At 37.8% G+C, this 18702-nt stretch overlaps 1 protein-coding gene across 2 annotated transcripts; it reads left to right on the top strand.

Annotated features, from left to right (window-relative positions):
• The first annotated feature begins 76 nt into the window (after window positions 1-76).
• Window positions 77-18540, top strand: SLC35D2 (solute carrier family 35 member D2). 2 transcript variants are annotated; one of them, XM_084503154.1, is made up of 12 exons: window positions 77-312; window positions 2291-2324; window positions 4269-4355; window positions 7202-7269; window positions 9417-9488; window positions 11082-11150; window positions 12212-12314; window positions 13664-13756; window positions 14794-14861; window positions 15719-15797; window positions 17692-17774; window positions 18432-18540. In XM_084503154.1, the coding sequence occupies exons 1-12, from the start codon at window positions 149-151 to the stop codon at window positions 18532-18534; spliced, it is 1023 nt and encodes a 340-aa protein (XP_084359280.1). In that variant the 5' UTR covers window positions 77-148; the 3' UTR covers window positions 18535-18540. The 2 variants fall into 2 exon arrangements, with proteins under 2 accessions (XP_084359280.1, XP_084359281.1); XM_084503155.1 differs by lacking the exon at window positions 9417-9488.
• Window positions 18541-18702: the final 162 nt, after the last annotated feature.

Here is an 18702-nt window from a genome sequence, read left to right as displayed (position 1 = left end):
GCTGGCTCCGCCAGGGGACGCCCTGCGGCCGCCGCCGCTGCTCGGGCCGGGCGGGCGGGCGGCCCTTCCCCGCGGGCCGTGCCGGGCCGTGCCGGGCTGTGCCGGGCCGGCTGCCCCGAGCTGCCCGGGGCGGGGCCGTGCCCGCCGCATGCCCGCCATGAGCAGCGGGCAGAGCCCCGGGCAGGCCGCGGAGGGGGCCCCCGCCGCCGCCCCCGCGGTCTCGGCGGTGCCCAGGGTGCTGTCTGCACTCTTCTACGGGACGTGCTCCTTCCTCATCGTGCTGGTCAACAAGGCCCTGCTCAGCGCATACAGGTGAGCGCCCCGCGGGTCGGCACTGCCCAGCGGGGAAGGTCGGGGCTGAGCGGCTCTCGGGGGCGGCTGCCAGCTGAAAGCCTGCTGCTGGTGCTGGCAGGCACGCTGCCGACCTGGAAGCACCTCTCTTTTATAAGGTAGACAAAGATAAAAAGCAGAGCCCGAGAAGGTCTCCGAATTGTAAAAGTGCCTCTGAAGTGGTCAGGAGGTAGCCCCTTGCAGAATTAGAGACCTGCAGCTGCCAGCTGTGCACCATTCATGTTCTTCACTTAGTTTGCTTCGTTTTTGCTTTCTTTTAGTTCACAGTGGGCTAAGAACAGACACAGAACTGAACACACACAAAAAATAAATCTAGCAGTTACTTTCTAACATGTAAGAGCCGTATATTGCGTCTCCCAGAAATGATCTATGAGGCAATTTATGGTTTTGTTTCCTAGTGGTTTTCATCCCACAGTCTGCAGCTCCCTGTAAATCCCAGGTGTACATCTGGCACGTCCACGAAAGATAATCAAAGACAGCATGGCCATCACTAAACCTGAGTTTTGTACTACGAGCTTACAGCATTGCTGGGAACTTCTAGGGCTCTGCAAGACCAACAAGATTTGGAGAAATCTGTATCGTACATGTGAATGAAGTCTTCACACTTATGTGTTGCAGCTATAAGTACAAACTAAAATACAGTTTAGATGTCACACGATTATCAAGTCCTGTTTTTTCTGCTCTTTTTTTTTTTTTTTTTTTCTCTGGTGCTGCTAATACCTGTTTCCTGGAACCTCTTTCACTGCTGGCAGTTCTTGTCCTTTATTTGTGTTATGACTCCAGTGTCCCCAGGAACTTCCTGCTGTGCTTCAGGGTGTTTCTTTCTTCTGTTAATGCCGTGTTCCTGTCCCAGTGGTGCTCACTGGAGAAATGCAGTGCACCAAGCAGCTCTTGGTGGCCTCTGTGTTAAATCACTGCAATCTCAAGGAATTTGTGATAAGGGAAAATTACAGAGCTTATTGAGAAGGTATGCCCCATATTGGGCATTTGTTTGTACAGGTGTGCACAGAGAATGAAACAGATTTTATTTCAGATTCCCTAGATGCAGATTTGTGCATGACCATCCCTGACAATGCAGTCCAGCAAAATGCTGCATGGCTCCTTGGAGGAAGCAACTGTTTGTTAGGTTTGGGGAGCTCCTTGGCACCTGAGGATTCCGGTCCGAGAGGCTCCAAACACATTGCTGGTTATAACATAAAGCAGACAACCATACTAAATAAATTATTTGCTTGAATTTCATTATGCATACAAAAAATTAGCTGTTGCTACTGCATCTTTTTTTTTTTCTATTCTTTTTTTTGGAAGTAGGTTTAGGGGGAAAAATGGAGACTCTCAAATTCTTGGGATGTCCTAAAGTTTCTGCTTTCTTACTGGTCAAGAATCTGTGCTTTGAGCAGGAGCCAACTGAAAGGGTACGGTAGGAATTTAGCCATTTTAGCAGACAATAGATGTTTCTACAACATTTACGTAGGATTTTTTTTTTTTTTTACAAGTACATATTGTTGGTGTGTTTGGACTGTGGAGATAAGCTTTCAGGTTAGGGCAAGTACAAGAGGTTCAGCTTACTGCACAGTGTATGTGAGGCCACTCAAAAACTTATGCTTTGTTAGAGTTCTCCAAGTATGTAATCTTCACTCAAAATACACCAGAACTAATTAGCTCTTTAGGACTGATCAGCAATGCCTATGAGGTATCATTTGTACCTGGCTTGTGGTTTGCTGCACAAATAGGATATTAAGACTCCAGTAAGTGTTGCAGGTCCTGAGCTCTTCTGAAAGACTGGTCAGTAATCCACATGTACTAAATTTAAACACCTCTTTTACTGTTGTTGGATTTGGCTTTATTGGTGGTGTTTTTTTTTTTTTTTTTTTGGTTTTGGTTTTTGGTTTTGTTTTGGTTTTGCTTTCCTCAGTATTAAATGTCTGTTTGTGCTTTTCAGATTCCCATCACCAATATTTCTTGGAATTGGACAGGTATGTTCACATATAAAACATTCTATATGTACTTATTATTTTGTAAGTTCAACTGTTGTTAACATAGAGATATATTTTAGGGGGGAAATCTCTCTTACAGTGCACTGCTACTTTTGTTAGATGCACTGTAAGAGTACTTTGTTTTAGTGAGATGGAGGAAGTTTCAGTCCAAGTCAAAAACATTGGCTAGGAAGAGTCACATAAAGAACTGGAAATGACGTTTATTTTCTCTCATAGAACTCAGCAGTTAAGAGATACAGCCTCCCAAACTGTCAAGATTGCTACCAATGGCCTAGATGCTTTTAGAGTCCTGAAGCATTTGTGGAATATGTGTAGAAACACTGCCTCCCTCATCTGTAGACAAACAGTGTTTCCTCATAAATTTCTTCCACTTTCTCCATCAGTTTTCTGGTAGGACTACCATACGCTTTTGGTTCTTAGGTACCTTATTAGGTCGTGGGCAATTTGTAGTGCCTCAGCAGAAGTACTTGCTGTTGTAGTTAGGCATCGTAGTAAAACCAAAGTTCAAGTATTCATGTACATGGCCCATAAAGAGGAAGTGTGTGACCCTGCAAAGGGGTGGCTTGGAAAGATGGAGATTTATCTCAAACATTGTTTAGGCACATACATTTAAAAGAGAGGATTTATTTTCTGCCAAGGTTACAAGCTAAGAATTAGTGAGGAAGAGGGGAAAACAGGTCTGACATCTCTGCTGCGTAGTGCTGAAGTGAGTAAAAGGTCTTGTAAAATTTGCTATATGAGAAGGGGGAGAAAAATGGGGTTTGGTACTTGCAGACTGCTAAAACAACTGCAAGTCTTTGGAAAGCTCATGTTTCCGTGGAAGCCAAAGAATGGAAATAATTCATATTAAGGGCAATGGTGTGGGCAATGGGGCAATGGCCTTTCTTTGCAGAACCTAAGACTCAAGGCCATTCCTTTGTTTTATTAACCAGTTCTTCCAAGATTTCCCTAAATGCTTTGAAAAAAGCATGTAAGATGATATAATACTTCAGTCACTAAAACATAACTCCACCCTGTCCTTGTAGGTAGCCAATTATTTTATTTTTATTTATTTTTTATTATATTTTTGTATATAACATTTAGTCTAACATTTTTTCCTCCCTGTGGCCAGCATTAAAGGCTTATGAATGCTCAAATACCCTCCTTCATTCTCAACATACCTTTATTACTTTTTGTTCACTTTGTCAATAGACTGATCAATGCATGCCCCCACCAAAAAAAAAAAAAAAAAAAAAAAAGTAAACCTGTAGGAGTTATTCATCAGACTAAACAGCACTCTGTGTGAAAATAGCATGATAATGCTGGGATCATCTTCTTAATTTTCTTGGCTCTTTAATATGCACATTTTTTTTCACAAGGTACAACTTTTTTTTTGAGCCATAAAACTTATATGTATTGTACTTTAAATAAATAACAAGCAAAATCAATGAGAATAAAAAGTTACTCCTGTTTATTCACTACATGCTGTGCTGTTGAAAGATGTACATAATACATAACATCTCTCTATTGCTCTGCAGTTACCTTAAAGGAGTTATAGCCAGGTGAGGATCAGCCTCTTATCCCAAGCACAAGAGGAAATGGCCTTAAGTTGTGCCAGAGGGGTTTAAGGTGGTTATTGGGAAAGGTTTCTTCAGTGAAAATGTTGTGAGGCATTGGAACAGGCTGCCCAGGGAAGTGGTAGAGTCGCTGTCCTCAGAGGTCTTCAAGAAACGTGTAGATGTGGTGCTTAGGGACATGGTTAACTGGTGGACTTGGCAGAGCTAGGTTAAAGGTTGGACTAGGTGATCTTGGAGTCTTTTCCAGCCTGAATGATTCTATGATTTTGTCAAATGCATAGATTTTGTCTTTAAAGCAGTTCTTCCATCACGCATTATGGTTTTGTTCTTACATGACTTCTTATTTATTTTTTTTCTCTTTGTTTAGATGGCAGCCACTATACTTATCTTGTATATATCAAAATTAAATAAGATTATCCACTTTCCTGACTTTGACAAAAGTATACCTGTGAAGGTAAGCATTACCTAGCGTGTGATAGTAGTAAGAAAATGTTACCTTCCGTAATGGCTGTCTTTCTGCAGGACTTGAAAACTGTTTTCAAGTAGGAGACAAGACAGGAAAGAAGAACAGAAAACAATTTTATATTTTTAAATCAAATGTGATTTTCTGTATCTTTGTTTCATTCAATGTTGGATTAGATGATTTCCATTTCATTGCAGTATTCTTGCCTTCTGTCTGAAGAGAAATGTACTGTAATTTGGTATGCAATACATGGGAAAGGATGTTGTACTCCATACAGCTGGATAAACTTTGCCAGGTTCCTGAAGTACTTTGTTGGATGTGTACAGCTCCCTGCAGGATCAGTGAGAGATCTATGTCTATAAGAGCAAATTTTGATCTAGTACACAACATGAAGAGAGAAGTGCTGCTTGGAAATTTGAATGGGGCATGTAATATAGCAAGAGAAAAAGAATATATCAGAGACCAAAAACCCAAACAACAGTTCTCTCCAAATGTAAGATTTCAGCTTAACAGAAGGTGTCAAAATAATACTCATCAAAAACAATGTAGGTAGGTGCTAGCTGCATGATGCAGCCCTTAAGTGTGTGTGGTCCAAAGAGGCAGGATAGAGAGAATATGAAGGAGTATCTTATATTATCTCAGATTGGGAGCTAGGATCTGAAATGACTACAGAAATGATCCTTCTAGATTTTTTACAACCATGTGCAAGATTGCTAGAGCTTTTTTTTTTTTTTCTTCTTTTTCTTTTTTTTTTTTTTAGTGCATAGGTCTGCATATTTATGTCTTGTTGCAGAATATTGGTCAGCATTTGCTCAGAGAGAGAATTAGTTCCCAGGCTTGCTGCAGAGCTCAGCTATCCTAGCTTCCTAGGTTTTCAAGCCAGCATCTCCATTGCAGAATCTTGTTTTGCTACAGGGTGCAGTTTACTACAATGCTGTGTGTTCTTAATGCATGTTGAAATTATTGGGGTTTCTGCACTTAGAAATCTTGAAGGAATATCTGTGCTGTTGATTATAAGATGGATGATCCTTTTTTTTTTTCTTTTCTTAATATGAATGAAGAAGGTTTCCCAGTGAGTAGCTCTGAATTCCACTTATCAAAAACTTTTTGAGACCTTGAGAAATTTATTTCCTCTGCATCCTCTATCAGTCCCACTACTGTCCCCATAACCTTTACAGTAATGTCAGTACAAGGGCACTAAAAAAGTACAGCATCCTTTTCACTTTGTCCTAATAATATCTATCCTTTGGAAGATTTTCCTGGATATGCTGGGAGTGGTAAACACTGCAGCATCCAAGACTTACACTTTGCTTTTAGTGCTGGATATGACAAGTCACAGTGAGTGAGCTAGACCTGTCTTGTTGATTTTTTTACTTTTTAAAACACCGTTTGACTGACCTCTTAGTCTTTGACAGCTTTTGCTTTCACTAAGACACTAAGATCATTGTGGCTTTTGAATCCTGAATGGTCTCAGTGATTTCAGCTAGAGTTTTAAAGTAGCAAAGTGCTTACTTTTGCAGTAAAACTTCAGAGTTCTTGAAAAGCTTGTTAAAGTAAATATTTCACTGATCTTTGATGCTATGAAGTTGATTGCAATTTTTCCTTCACAACTGATGACTTCAGAGGAAAGAAAATGTAATGTCAGCTGCTTTCATCCTATACAGAGACAGATTTCTACATAAAAGCCTGCTGAAGAGGTAGTATATAACAAAATTTTTGTGAGTTCATGTTGACAGGGGGAATATTTATTATGTTACTGGTACTCCTTTAACTTTGAACTCTCAACTTTAGATAACTACGGCTAACTTCGACTGTACTTTACTCCTCTTTGAGGTAAAGAATGGCCAAATTTTCAACATAGGTAAAATGCAGCCCATTCTTGTATGTTTTCCTAGCACACACAGCTTTGAGAAGACGTACCCTGTGACAAACACAGTGTCTCCCAGCACATGTGTATAGGCACACCAACACCAGCTATTGCACACCTGCGGACCGGGGATGTGTTTTGTCTTTCTGGCATTTCAGCTCCACTTGACTGATAGCAAACGGGACTAGGCATGCACACTACCTTTGTCCCCACTGATTACTTTGGCTGATTTTAATCTTCTGCAATTTTTCTGCAGTGGGCAAATGACAGCTTTGAACTGCAGCTGACTGTTGCGTAGAGATCCGTGACTTCTTGTATGTTTTCTCAAGGCCCTGAAATTCTATTATTGTTTCTCTGTATTGAGTTATGGCCCATATATTTCTGTGAGAGTCAGTCTCATTATGCTAGAAGCCAGAAATGGTAGAGCTTGATTTACACCTAAATATTTATCTTTCACTTCTAGTGTCTCACATAGCGTAATTCATTAGGTAGATCTAAAATAATGTATCTTCCAGAGATACTAATTTATGCAGGGTACCTAGAGAAACATGAAATATTTATAGCTTCTTTTTTATTTTTATTCCACTTGCTCTCTTGCTTATTTTGTTACAGCTATTAATATTACTTCTATATGTAAAATCCAAACATTAGGTATTAATCTGAGAGTGACAGTAATTAAAATAAAATTGATTAAAAGTGACTCTAAATGGAGTCTGAGTCTCGTTAGAGATAAATTGCTACTGTTCCAGTGAAGTCAGTGAAGCAGTGCAGGACTCAAATGGTCACATGAAGAAAAGCTGTAGATCAGTTTGCAGCAGTTACATTTTTTTCCCCTTAATACCAAATCACCTTCTTTATTGCTAAAACTTGCTAAACCACATCTAATATTACAGTTCTCAAATTTTATCAAAGTTTCTCAACAGTGCTTCAAAACATAATAATCTGAGTTGTGCTTTTAATTTTATCACAGTTGTTTCCTCTGCCTCTGATTTATGTTGGAAACCACATAAGTGGATTATCAAGTACCAGCAAACTCAGGTATAGTAAATAGAAGTTATAATACACTGGCTTTTACCCTTTATTTTGTGGGGGTTAAAAGCACTGAAGAAAAGCGTTGCATAGGGACTTTAATGCAAATGATGTCTGTCTGTCTAAATACCAGATACTACTATCATATCTTATAGCACTACAGTAACTTACCCAAGCATTTGACCTGTTTACAAGTTGTATGCTTCTTTTAAATTCTTGTAATGCTTCTTTTCTTTCTTGCTTAGAAAAAATAAATCACAATACTCCTCTGTGACAATGAAAGTGCTTTTATATTATTTTCAGGGTCCTTTCCCCTCATAACTCCAGTGTCATTTTTCCTGGGTGATCTATCGACAGGGCTTGAAAGCTCTAAGACTTCTTTGAAGGAAGAGGGATGTGGGGAAGATTTGTATCATGATGTTGTTGCAGGTTATTTAGGACATACCACGAGATGGAAAAAATACTGTGGAGTGGAGTGGTAGTGGTGGTGTTCCCCTGCTAAGCACAAAGAGCTGGCTGTGGTTTGGGTTGGAAGGGACCTTAACGACCACCCAGTTCCACCCCCCTGCCACGGGCAGGGACACCTCCCACCAGCCCAGGCTGCCCAAAGCCCCAGCCTGGCCTTGAACACCTCCAGGGATGGGGCAACCACAGCTTCTCTGGGCAGCCTGTGCCAGGGCCTCACCACCCTCTGAGTGAAGAATTTCTTCTGAATCTCTATCTAAATCTTTTAGTTTAGTGTCCTATCACTACCTTCCCTGATAAAGAGTCCCTCCCCAGCTTTCCTGTAGGCTCCCTGATCCATGAGAGGTACTGCCATGCTAGTGCTATAGAAGCATAAACTATGTAGAGGAAATGCAGTTGGAGACTGAACGACAGAGTTTTCTGTGGAAGAGGAGTGCAGAATCATAATGGCTGTTGCGGAATTTGAGATCACTGCAATGCCATTGCAGCTGTTTCTTGTATGTTATCACAGGCTACTGAGGATTTGACAGTAAGTTAAAACAAAACTGAGAATTTTGTAGATTTTAAGCATATCATAACTCTGAGATGCTGGGAGAGAGAATACATAGCTTTTTGTCTAAAGAATTAGTTTTCTTCCACTAGCAACATTGGGCACCTGATTCTGCAACATTTTTTTGTGCACAGGCTGAAATTGTTCCTCTGAAGTGTTTGTTCAGGCAAACATAATGCCTTTGGCTGCACTGTTCCTAGGAGTGTTTAAGCTGGTGTGAATACAGAAGTAGTTTCAATTCTGTGGAAGTTAGGTTTGTGGGTTGTTCTTCCCCTAACCATAATTTTTAATTTTAAAAACCTGCAACCTGCAGGTGATCCTATGCATAATCTCAAAAGGTCTCTTTGAAAGCGTCCAAAGTCAGTGTTAGGATTTGTAGTGTTTATTAATGCAGTTGCCAGTGCTTATCTTAAAAAGAGGATTAATTGGTCCAGATGGCCATGCTGTCAGACTCCTGAAGTGTCATATGTAAATGTTTTCTCAAATTAGTCAGAAAGGTTTCCAACTGTATCACTTCATGCAGACCAACAATATGTTGTTCCAAAGTAGTAATTTGTTTGATAGTTTGTTTGATAGGATCCACCTTTCATGATTCTTGTACACTCTGTTTTCTTCTTATGGATTTATTTTACTTTTTTTTGAAAGTACAGCTTGTTTACCAAGCTTGTTCACTTTGTGTTTTATCTTTGTTATGTGTTTCAGAGACAGCTTTATTTCTTGTCTTTTATATTTACAATAGAAATGATTGTTACTTACCCTGCCTCTGATTTCTGTAGAAAGATTTATTTCACAGGGACTATGTTAAGCAGGAAATAGCCCTTATGTTCCATTTCAGTGGTGTGGAGGGACTTTTTAGAAGGTAGCCAGTTGCAAGCTATTTTACAAACTGGCAAACCTTGTTATTTTCAATGATTCGGTTATCTAATCTGCCTCTAGTGTCAGACTGACATTTTTATGTATGGTAAGTGGTTGGGAATTTGTTTTGCTTGCCTATTGCTGGGGTAGTTGTTTCATCCTCTGTTTTTTAAAACTACATAACAATTAGAACATAAAAATGCTGTTAATTTGAAGCTGTGCTTGGTTTTTTATTAATTATTTAATTAAATTAGTTTATTTATTATTTATTTATTTATTTTGACAGTTTGCCGATGTTTACAGTGCTCAGGAAGTTTACCATTCCACTTACATTACTGCTGGAAATCATCATACTTGGGTGATTTTATTTTATTTTTTTTCATTTTAAGATACCTTTATTTGAGATCATATCAAACAGATTACTTGTGACATCTCATCAGGGTACTGAACAAGTGATTTTTACTGTCAGACAGAGAGAAACAAAGAAAGTGGTTTTGTGTAGCTTTTATCTGAAGACATAGATACACCGTAGTGAATATGAGAGAAAAAGTGTGCACTTTTCACAACTCATTCTCTTGACTGTTGCACAGGAATCAAGTAAGTGATCCGTGACTCAGATGCTTTTTTTAGCGAAGACAAATCCTTATGTCTCAAAACAGTGATGATAGTATGGTACTTCGCTTATGCAGAATAGCTTGATGAGTCAAATCTTAAACCATGCCAGTTTAGTGAAGCAAAATATGTGCTGTTAGGTCAGCAAACTCTATAATTACAAGTTATCTTAAATGAGAAATTAAGAACTTTCTGCTATTGCAGCTTGGGATCGCTAGTTTCGAGTGTACTGCTTTGGAAGAATAGGAATATAAATCTGTAATAATTTTTCTTACCTCTAAAGTTTTACCCAGAAGGCTTGTGTTTGGATGAAACTAGGTTAAAAGGGGAAAAACAGCTTGCTGAAGCAGTATCCAAGCAACATGAGAGTGATGGTTGGGGAAAAGCTTTTCAAAAAGCCCCCAGTTAGATAGTCATCTCCTTTTGGTTGAAGTATCGCCTTTTGGTGATCAAAATCAGTTTGAGTCATATTTGGGGGAACACCTAGATTCTTTTCTAATTACATATTCTCACAGGAAAAGCAGCAGAAGTTTCTATCTTCTGTTGGCTTGAGGATTCTCTCAAGCAAGTGAGGAAAGAAAGTATGAGTCAGTGAGGTTGCAGGATTTCTCTGGGAGCATTATGCTTTTTTTTTTTTTTTTTTTTTTTATGTATCTTTTCTCAGAGGCCTGCTCAGAGCTGGGGACTGGCCTAAGAGACATGGGAAGGTCTGTAAGACGCATTGCAGCATGTGTCTTACAAAAATATTTGAGACATTTCTAAATAAAGGAATGTACCTATAAGAAGTAAGGTAGCTTTATGGTATGCTTTGCCCTACTCTGTGTCAGCACTGATGTAGGCACACTGAAGAATATCATAAGCTTCTGTGCTTTCCACTCCAGATGAAAATCTTGTTTGATTTCAAAAATAACCCAGATAATCTGCCCTATAGCATTTTCCCCATGAAAGGTGAGATGACAAATTGCACAAGAGATGTGTAGTGATTTTTATTTTTTAAATGACTTGAAGACACTGAGATATGTCCCATATGAACACCAGTACAGGATAGGTTACAGTGTACTCTAGTACTGATACTTTAAACCCTTAATCTTTACTATAAAAAATATCTAGTAGCAGAGTACTCATGATGCTTTTACAATCTCTGTTCTCAGTGCCAAAATCTGACAGTTTGGGCCATAACTTCCCATCGTCAACCATGTTGCATCTGTAAGGTTTTCGGGACTGTGCCCTCCTGTTAAATATTTTGTGATTACTAATTGCTTTGGAACATTTCAGTCAGAGAGACATTTAATCTCCTCTTCAACTAATGAAAACGTGAACTGTCTAATTTTGTCTACAGGAAACGGTACCCGCTGAGCATTTTCATCAGTGTGTTTGCCATCATTCTTGGGGCTTTCATAGCAGCTGGGTAAGGTTTTCATTTGTGAAATGTGTTTTCGTTTTGTTTCATAACATAACAGAAGTCATGTTATGAGAGGAGGGACAACAGGAGGAGTTTCTTCCTTGTTAAGTGCCAAATGACCCTAAGTCGATCCACTTACTCTGAATGAAATTGACTTGGATAATCTCTCTACTGACATCATTGGGAGGTGCAGGAGTACAAAGGGAAAGCTTGAACTCCATCTGGAAGTATTTGGGTGCTTCTTTTTCCACTCCTAGCTTTTCTGTGTTTGCAGAAACATAGCAGGTTAAAATGTGTAAGAAGCACTGCCTTCCTTGCATAATATCATTGTATTTTAATAGTTTCAGAAAAATATATTTGTTCTGGGTAGAAAGAATGTTCTTTTGGTTGTCAAATTTTGTTTTGAGTTAGACAATGTCTACTTTTTATCACTTTGAGCAAGTTCAAATATGAGATATGTTCCCAAATTACTTATCTGCTAGTCTCTTGTGTTTTCTTCTTGTTCAAAAATTCATTTACTTAAATGGAAATGTAATCTTTGTTGTTTTTTTTTTTAATTTTTGGCTTTACTGTGTACAAAGGTAAATAATTTCCATGTGGTGTGACTTGGATAGAGCCATGTCCTATTAAATAAATTTCACTATATCCGTGAGGTAACTAGTCAAAACAGAAAGGATGACAATATGTCTGGTCTGACTATAAAAAACGAATAGATTTTATTCCATAGCTACATTTTTGTGTTAAAAGAAGTAGATAAATACACTCAGAAATAATTGAACAGGTTGTCATGTTTGAGACAGACGGAATTTTTCACAAAATGAAAGCTGAACTTTTCCTTCTACTTCCATACTGAGTTCTGGGAACTCTCTGATGACTCATTTGTGATCGTCCTGTGACTGGAGAAATAGAAAGTACCTTGACATGCAAAGGAGATTTAAAGCAAAGCCTGTGACTTGAATGATTTCTCAGGATTTACATTTCTTCATTTATGGTAGTTCTCTGGTTAAGCAAGGTAGTATTACACAGCATAATATTTGTTTATTTACAATATAATATATCTTTTCCAGGTCTGATCTGTCTTTTAATCTAGAGGGCTACACCTTTGTATTACTAAATGATATCTTCACAGCTGCAAATGGAGTTTACACGAAGCAGAAAATGGATCCAAAGGTAACTGAAGGGTGATTAGGTTGAATTTAACATTTTGACAATAAGGTTAATTAGTATATGACTTTATGAACATTCTGTATGCACTAATAAATAGTTTTATTGCTTTCATATTTCAGTTGATAGGTGAATATACACATCATTAATACAGAACAGCCTGGGAAAAAACTCATAATGAGTGTCTGAGAACAGGCCTAAATCAGCAGCAAGTTTTATTTTCTCTGAGGTCTTTTATGGAAACTTTGTGGTGACTTTATAATGTTGATTTTGTTTAAAAAAAAAAAAATCCAAGACAAAAGCAAACTATGTACCAGTAAGCTTGATTTATATCTAAGGATATAATCATTTGACTAGAAACACACTTTTAAGTGACATTTATGTAAAATAAACCTGTGGGGAGGAACAGAGACCTGTCTAGTTTAAGTCAACAGCCATCACAACTGATATCTTTGTAGGCTATCCAAAAGCAAGTCTAAACTCAGCACCAGTATGCCAAAGCATTAAGTGATACCTTGATAGATTATATGCTATATAAACGCTGAGCAGGCTACTCTAAGTTTGGTGACATGAAAACATACCAAGTCATAGCAAAAAGCAGTTTTGGAGATGTTGAATTCAGGTTTTGTCACTGACTTTTATGGGTCATTCTGTACAGAGGAAATATGTGTCTTTTAATAATCTCAGAAGTTGCACTGAACACAGACCCTGCATTTTTCTTTGAGAGCAGCACTTACTGGCCTCAAAGGTTTCTGCAAAATACAGTGTTTCATTTTGAAGCAACACCTAAACTGCAGAGATTTGCTGAGTAGTATAACTGAATCTGGAAGAAGGGAAGGCTGCTTTTTCATTACCCTGATCCTCTTCTGCCTTTCTGTCAAGCAAATTAACCTACAGGATGTATGGCACCCCTCAAGCTGCTTGAAGTTACAGCAGTTACCAGTGACTGCGGGTGCTACATCTAGGAGTCAGGCTTAATTTTCACTGTTACACTGGCCCCGAGGAGCCACCTTACCCTGTGCATTCGGGGTGAATATGCACTAGCTGAATGCAGTCTAATACAAAGCATCTCTGGACTGATGCCTCGGGAAGTTTATGGCTAGCTACTGCTGTACAGACACTTTTCCAGGTGTAGCAGAATAGTAGTATTTTTCTGAGTATTCAGTGACTGAAATGGAAGCACATCTTAGTCCTAAACACTGAAACCAATGATCACAAACTTGTGTTTTAAATTGTAGTACATTACCTTCTAGCTGCTCATTTACAGTAGCGTTGGAAGAATTGCCAGAGCAGTGTTTATTTTTTTTGCTCTCAGTTGTCTTGTATTTTGAAACACCATGTTTCATTTTTCACAGGAGTTGGGAAAATATGGTGTCCTTTTCTATAATGCTTGTTTTATGGTGGTTCCAACGGTTATTATTAGCTTTTCTACTGGAGACTTCCAGCAGGTAAGCAGCAATATTCCATATATCAAATTGATAACAGTATTTTATTGTGTTTTTGTTTGTTTGTTGTGTTCTTTTTTTTTTTTTTTTTTTTGAGGTTATGAATTTTTATTTGTTTATTTATTTATTTATTGAGAAGTAATCCTACCTCCATGTTAGTGGCTAGCATTTGGAACTATGTGACTTGGACTTACCCTTTACAGATAAGAAAATGCAATTATTCACTCTAAGGAGAATCTGAAGCTGAAGTATAGCTCTTATACTTTTACCATTTCAAAGTAATACAGGACAGGGTCCCACAGCTAGAGCAAGTGGTTGAGAATCCAGCTGTATCATGTGGTTTGCCATGTTCTCTGAAAAGAGGCTGCAAATACGAACACCAGATGATTTCCAGTTTTTCTCTCATTCAGAAGAGAATCTTATTTAGTCTCAGTCTGGTTTAGTAACCTGCATGCTACAGTCTCATTGGACTATAGCATAACTCTCCACGGGTAATTATAGGACAGTAATACTGTATGCAGTATGTCCTGGCAAGTAGTGTAGCAGACCAGAAGATTTGTGTTCTTTTTCTGGCATTCTCACAGTTTTGCTGAGTCACTTTTTTCTTACCTGTAAAAAGAGTCTGAAGATTTGTATTTCCTTTTGGAATTCCTTGAGATTTGCCCCTGAAAATTGCTACAGAGCTTGTGGGTATCATAAATCGTTCCAGCATCCTTTTATTGCAAAGTTGTTGTGCCCTGAGCACTCATGATTTTGTCTTTGTGTTCTTATAAGTCTTCTTTCACTGGAAAAATTGTCATTCCCTGAAAAAATGATGTGATTTATAGCTATTCTATGTGAAATGCCTTCTTGTCATCTTAGTCAGTTGTCTCTGAAGTTAAATATATCAAACTGTTTCAAAAGTTACATAAACCTTTTGTAATTATATTATAAATCTGTTTTGTGATTTTTCACATTTTCATGTTAACTACATTTTATATCTGTTTACAGTTATATAGCACACAATTCTCTCTATCTCTCTTTTTTCTTTGTTTAAATAGGCAACGCATTTCCAGCACTGGACAAATTTTTTATTTGTCTTCCAATTTCTTCTTTCCTGCTTGTTGGGGTAAGGACAAAGGGCAATCAAGTAAGACATTTTAATGGCAGTGTTGTGCAGTGTTTATTGCTCCTCAATAAAGTTGAGGAGCACTTCATGATTCGGTGTTTCAAATTGCAAATCTCCATTGTAAAACTTATCAATAAGTTATGTTAAAATTCAAAGAAAATGCATTTCTCCCCCAGGTTTCTTTCTTGCTTTTAAAAGATTTCTAATACTGTAAATAACCATTTCAGTACTACCTGTGTTGTTGTCCTCACAAGTACTGTGGTCAACAAGATAACATTTAGGTTTTTAGTTTCTGTACTCAGTATCCCTCTGCTAGCCATCTATTCTGATTATCTGACTAAATCTATGCAGTTAATAGAATGTAAACACTTCAGTATAGGAACTGTTTCAGTACATTTGTTCTTTAAAGTATCTGGAAGAGTATGGGGCACTCAGAAGTAAGAAACAATGCTTTTTTTTCTCTTGGAATTGCAGAATAGAAAAGTAAGAATAGAATAGGAAGAATAGAAAAGTAAGTTGGGTCCTATTCTACTCCTTCACATAGCACCATCCAAAGGGTCAAAATACTTTTACATATTGACATTTAAGAAGCACAGAGAATGGAAGTGACTTTGCTAGAGCTCAAGCAGCATAAAGAAAAACTTAATTTTTTTAGATTATATTTTGAGTAATTTGTATATGCACCTAGTTGACTTAAAGTACAGATCCACAAGTTTTTTGGGGGAGATAGAACAAGTTGGGATGAAGATCTCAGCAGAATACTAGTCCTTGAAAAATGTTGAACATTTCAAAGTATTGCTAAGATTCTGAGCTCCCTGGAAGGAACTTAAAACATTTTTTTCTTTTATTTTCTGTAGGTTTCTTTTGATGTATTCTACTGTCCTATGCAGTCATTACAATTCTGCACTTACGACAACAGTAGTTGGTGCCATCAAGGTGAGTAAAGGATTAGAAGAGAATGCTGAAATAGAGCGTTGCATCAACACTGATCCTGATTATGCTTCGAGCTGTGTTGCTTCCTGCAACAGAGCTGGAAACTCAAAGCGAGGACTAACACTGAGACGCTGCTTGTGTCATAGCTGTATTTTTACATTTTGGAGATCCACACTAGAAAGTCACCTTGTCTTCTTCCATTGAAAGAATGTATAGATATACTCTAGAAAGCAATATGAGTATTGCTTTGGTTTAATTTTTCCTATAAGAGAAACTTGAATCAGTTGTAGTTAAAAGATGTAAAAGATGTGCATTTAATCACATTTCATCAGGCACCGTCACCTGCTAGTGTGTTTTTTTCAAATTGCTGTGGGTTTGTCAGGGTAGCCCTAAGCAAATCCATTGCAAACTGATACAGACTAATCTATGTTCATTTGGGGTTGAACTTATTTTAATTGCTCCTGATAAAAGGGTGCTCATAGATGAAGCTCATAGATGAAAAATAATGGCTAAGCCATAGTAACAACTGTAGTACGGAGTTTATTGTGTTATGTTAAGTGCTTCATCCTCTGTGTGGGAACTTGTATTCTGGCTGAACGGACTACTTCATTTTGATTTATATAACTTCTGGTCAATTTGATTAACATTAAAATGAGCTTGTCTTAAAAACTGAACTTGGTGTCCTCATAGTCTATATTCTCTAACCAAGATTAAATTGAAACCAGTGCAACTTCCTTTGTGTTGATGAGACCACAGTGTCTGATTTGGGAAGACTGCACAAACACCAGTAGTTTTGTAGGTCAGTTTGGAAAGGAGCATAAAGCTTAACCCAGAAGAGTTTTAGTAAAAGATGAAGTTCGTGTGGTTGTGGGCCAAATAATTACCAATATCCAAACTAGCTGAGGCACAGGGATAACAGTCATCAGGGTGCTCTCTTGAGTGGGTGACTAAGGAAAACACTAATTCCAGCATAGCAAAATCCGCAAAAAGAAGATGGTAGTTCTCTTTCTACAGATATTTGTTCATTTGTTATTTTGCTTTTGGAACGCTGGTAAGAATAATCTAGTAGTTTTTCCTTCAGGTCCTGAAGGCTTTCTTTCAAATTTTATATATCAGCTTTGAACCATTAAGGTAGAGCAATGCTATGTCTATTTTCTGAAGTATAATTAACTAACTTTGAAATGCCTTGGTTTGCTTTAAAGTTGAGAAGCACTTCATGATTCAGTAGTCCCCAGTAGAAATCTGTAGAAATGATGTAATTGTTCAGGTTAGCTGCTAAAACATTTGAAACCAGCAAAGCACTGGTAAAATGATCACACAGTTCTACAGCTTTCCTTCTTTCTGTAGAGGGCAATTTCAGATTCCCAAAACTTCATGGGGCTGGTACTGTACTCTAGCTTTAAACTGTGCCTGACTTGAATTTGAGCCAAGTGCTTTCAATGAGCTTTTAGTTGGCAAAGTAAGGAGGTAACCCTTTTACAGCAATAATAAAAAGCTTTTATTATAACTTTAAAGCATACTTTTTTAAGCTTGAGAATCTGAAACCTGCTATTAAGAAGTGGGATTTGAAATGAGCCTTCCAAAGATTAAAAGGAAGTACAATTTCAGAAAGTAGCGTTAGCTCCATTTTGCCTAATGTCAGATAACTAATTTTCATACTCTGTCTCTTCAGAAGTCACTCTCAATGCCTTGCCTCACATTTAGAAGATACATTAGTTTTATTTTCTGTTAAATTATCCATAATGATGACATCCAGGGAAACTAATTTAAGCACTAATTTTAGAGTGGCCAGCAACAGAGCATAGCTACATATATTTCTTTAGTAAAGTAAATTATTTTGTGTTCTTGGAGATGTCCATTGATTTCAACAAATTCATAGCTTTTGTTTTCTTTTCAGAATATATCCATCGCTTACATCGGAATGTTGATTGGTGGAGATTACATATTCTCTATGTTGAACTTTATAGGCCTAAATATTTGGTGAGTAGAACTTGAATAGCCATTGTTTGTTAAAGCTGAAGATTTCTCAGTGAGATACAGTTTTATGTTTTGTTTGGTTTGGCCCACTTGGGTGATGCAGTTTGGAAACAACCTGCCTGAGGAAGCAATGCCTCAGGATGTGAAATTCATTACAATTAGTTATGTTTTTTTCATATTTGTTTGCAGATACTGAATCTTATCATGGTAGGATCTTAACTATAGAAACATGCCTGAAGATTTACTTTTTTTTTTTAACTATCCTTTTTTATGAGTAGTTTTTGACCTGATCAGTTCTGTGCTGTGAGGCTTCCAAGGGGAAAAAAAAAAAAAAAAAAAAAAAAAGTGGTGTGGGAAACAAGAACACTGACTGAATGAGTTGTGTTCATTGAACATGAGTTACGATTCAGAGTTGTGATGGTTTGTGTTTTGATGAACTCTTGCACCTGCTTCTATGAATGTGTTGAAGCAGATGATAACTGATCTTTGTAGTCTCAGGGCTAGTTTCTGACATGGCTTACATAGTTCTCAGGCACTCCTAATTTATGGTAGCTGGCATTCCTTAATCATTCAGAAGGACAAGTAAATACCTATAAAGTGACCGTGTGTGCATACTTTATCAAGAATCTCTGACACCTGTGTTCATTCTCTTTTCTTTAGTATGGCAGGAGGATTGAGATACTCATTTTTAACTTTAAGAGGAAACAGCAAGTCTACGCACTCTGGGGATGAAGAGAATTCACTTCTCGAGTCAAAGTGTTAGTCAAAATACCTGCTTTGAAAAAGATTGCAGACTTAAACAAGTATGTGCTGGAACATATTTGGAACGAGGAAAAAAAAATCTACCTCAGTTACCACACATCTGCACACATCCCATTGGTTCAGAAATATTTTTGCACACCATATTTTTTACACATGGAGAAGTTTAATT

This window comes from Aythya ferina (assembly GCF_964211825.1).
Source record: "Aythya ferina genome assembly, chromosome: Z".
NCBI lineage: Eukaryota > Metazoa > Chordata > Aves > Anseriformes > Anatidae > Aythya > Aythya ferina.
The sequence above is the reverse complement of the archived record's forward strand: the minus strand, read 5'-3'. Positions and strand labels throughout refer to the sequence as shown.

What these genes read in the sequence shown, in the direction of transcription:
- SLC35D2 (XM_084503154.1), top strand. Translation starts at nt 149, where the DNA reads ATGCCCGCCATGAGCAGCGGGCAGAGCCCCGGGCAGGCCGCGGAGGGG. An exon ending in TCAAGTACCAGCAAACTCAG is followed by an intron (nt 7,270 to 9,416) that starts GTATAGTAAATA and finishes TTATTTTGACAG; the next exon opens with TTTGCCGATGTTTACAGTGC. An exon ending in CAGTAGTTGGTGCCATCAAG is followed by an intron (nt 15,798 to 17,691) that starts GTGAGTAAAGGA and finishes TTTTCTTTTCAG; the next exon opens with AATATATCCATCGCTTACAT.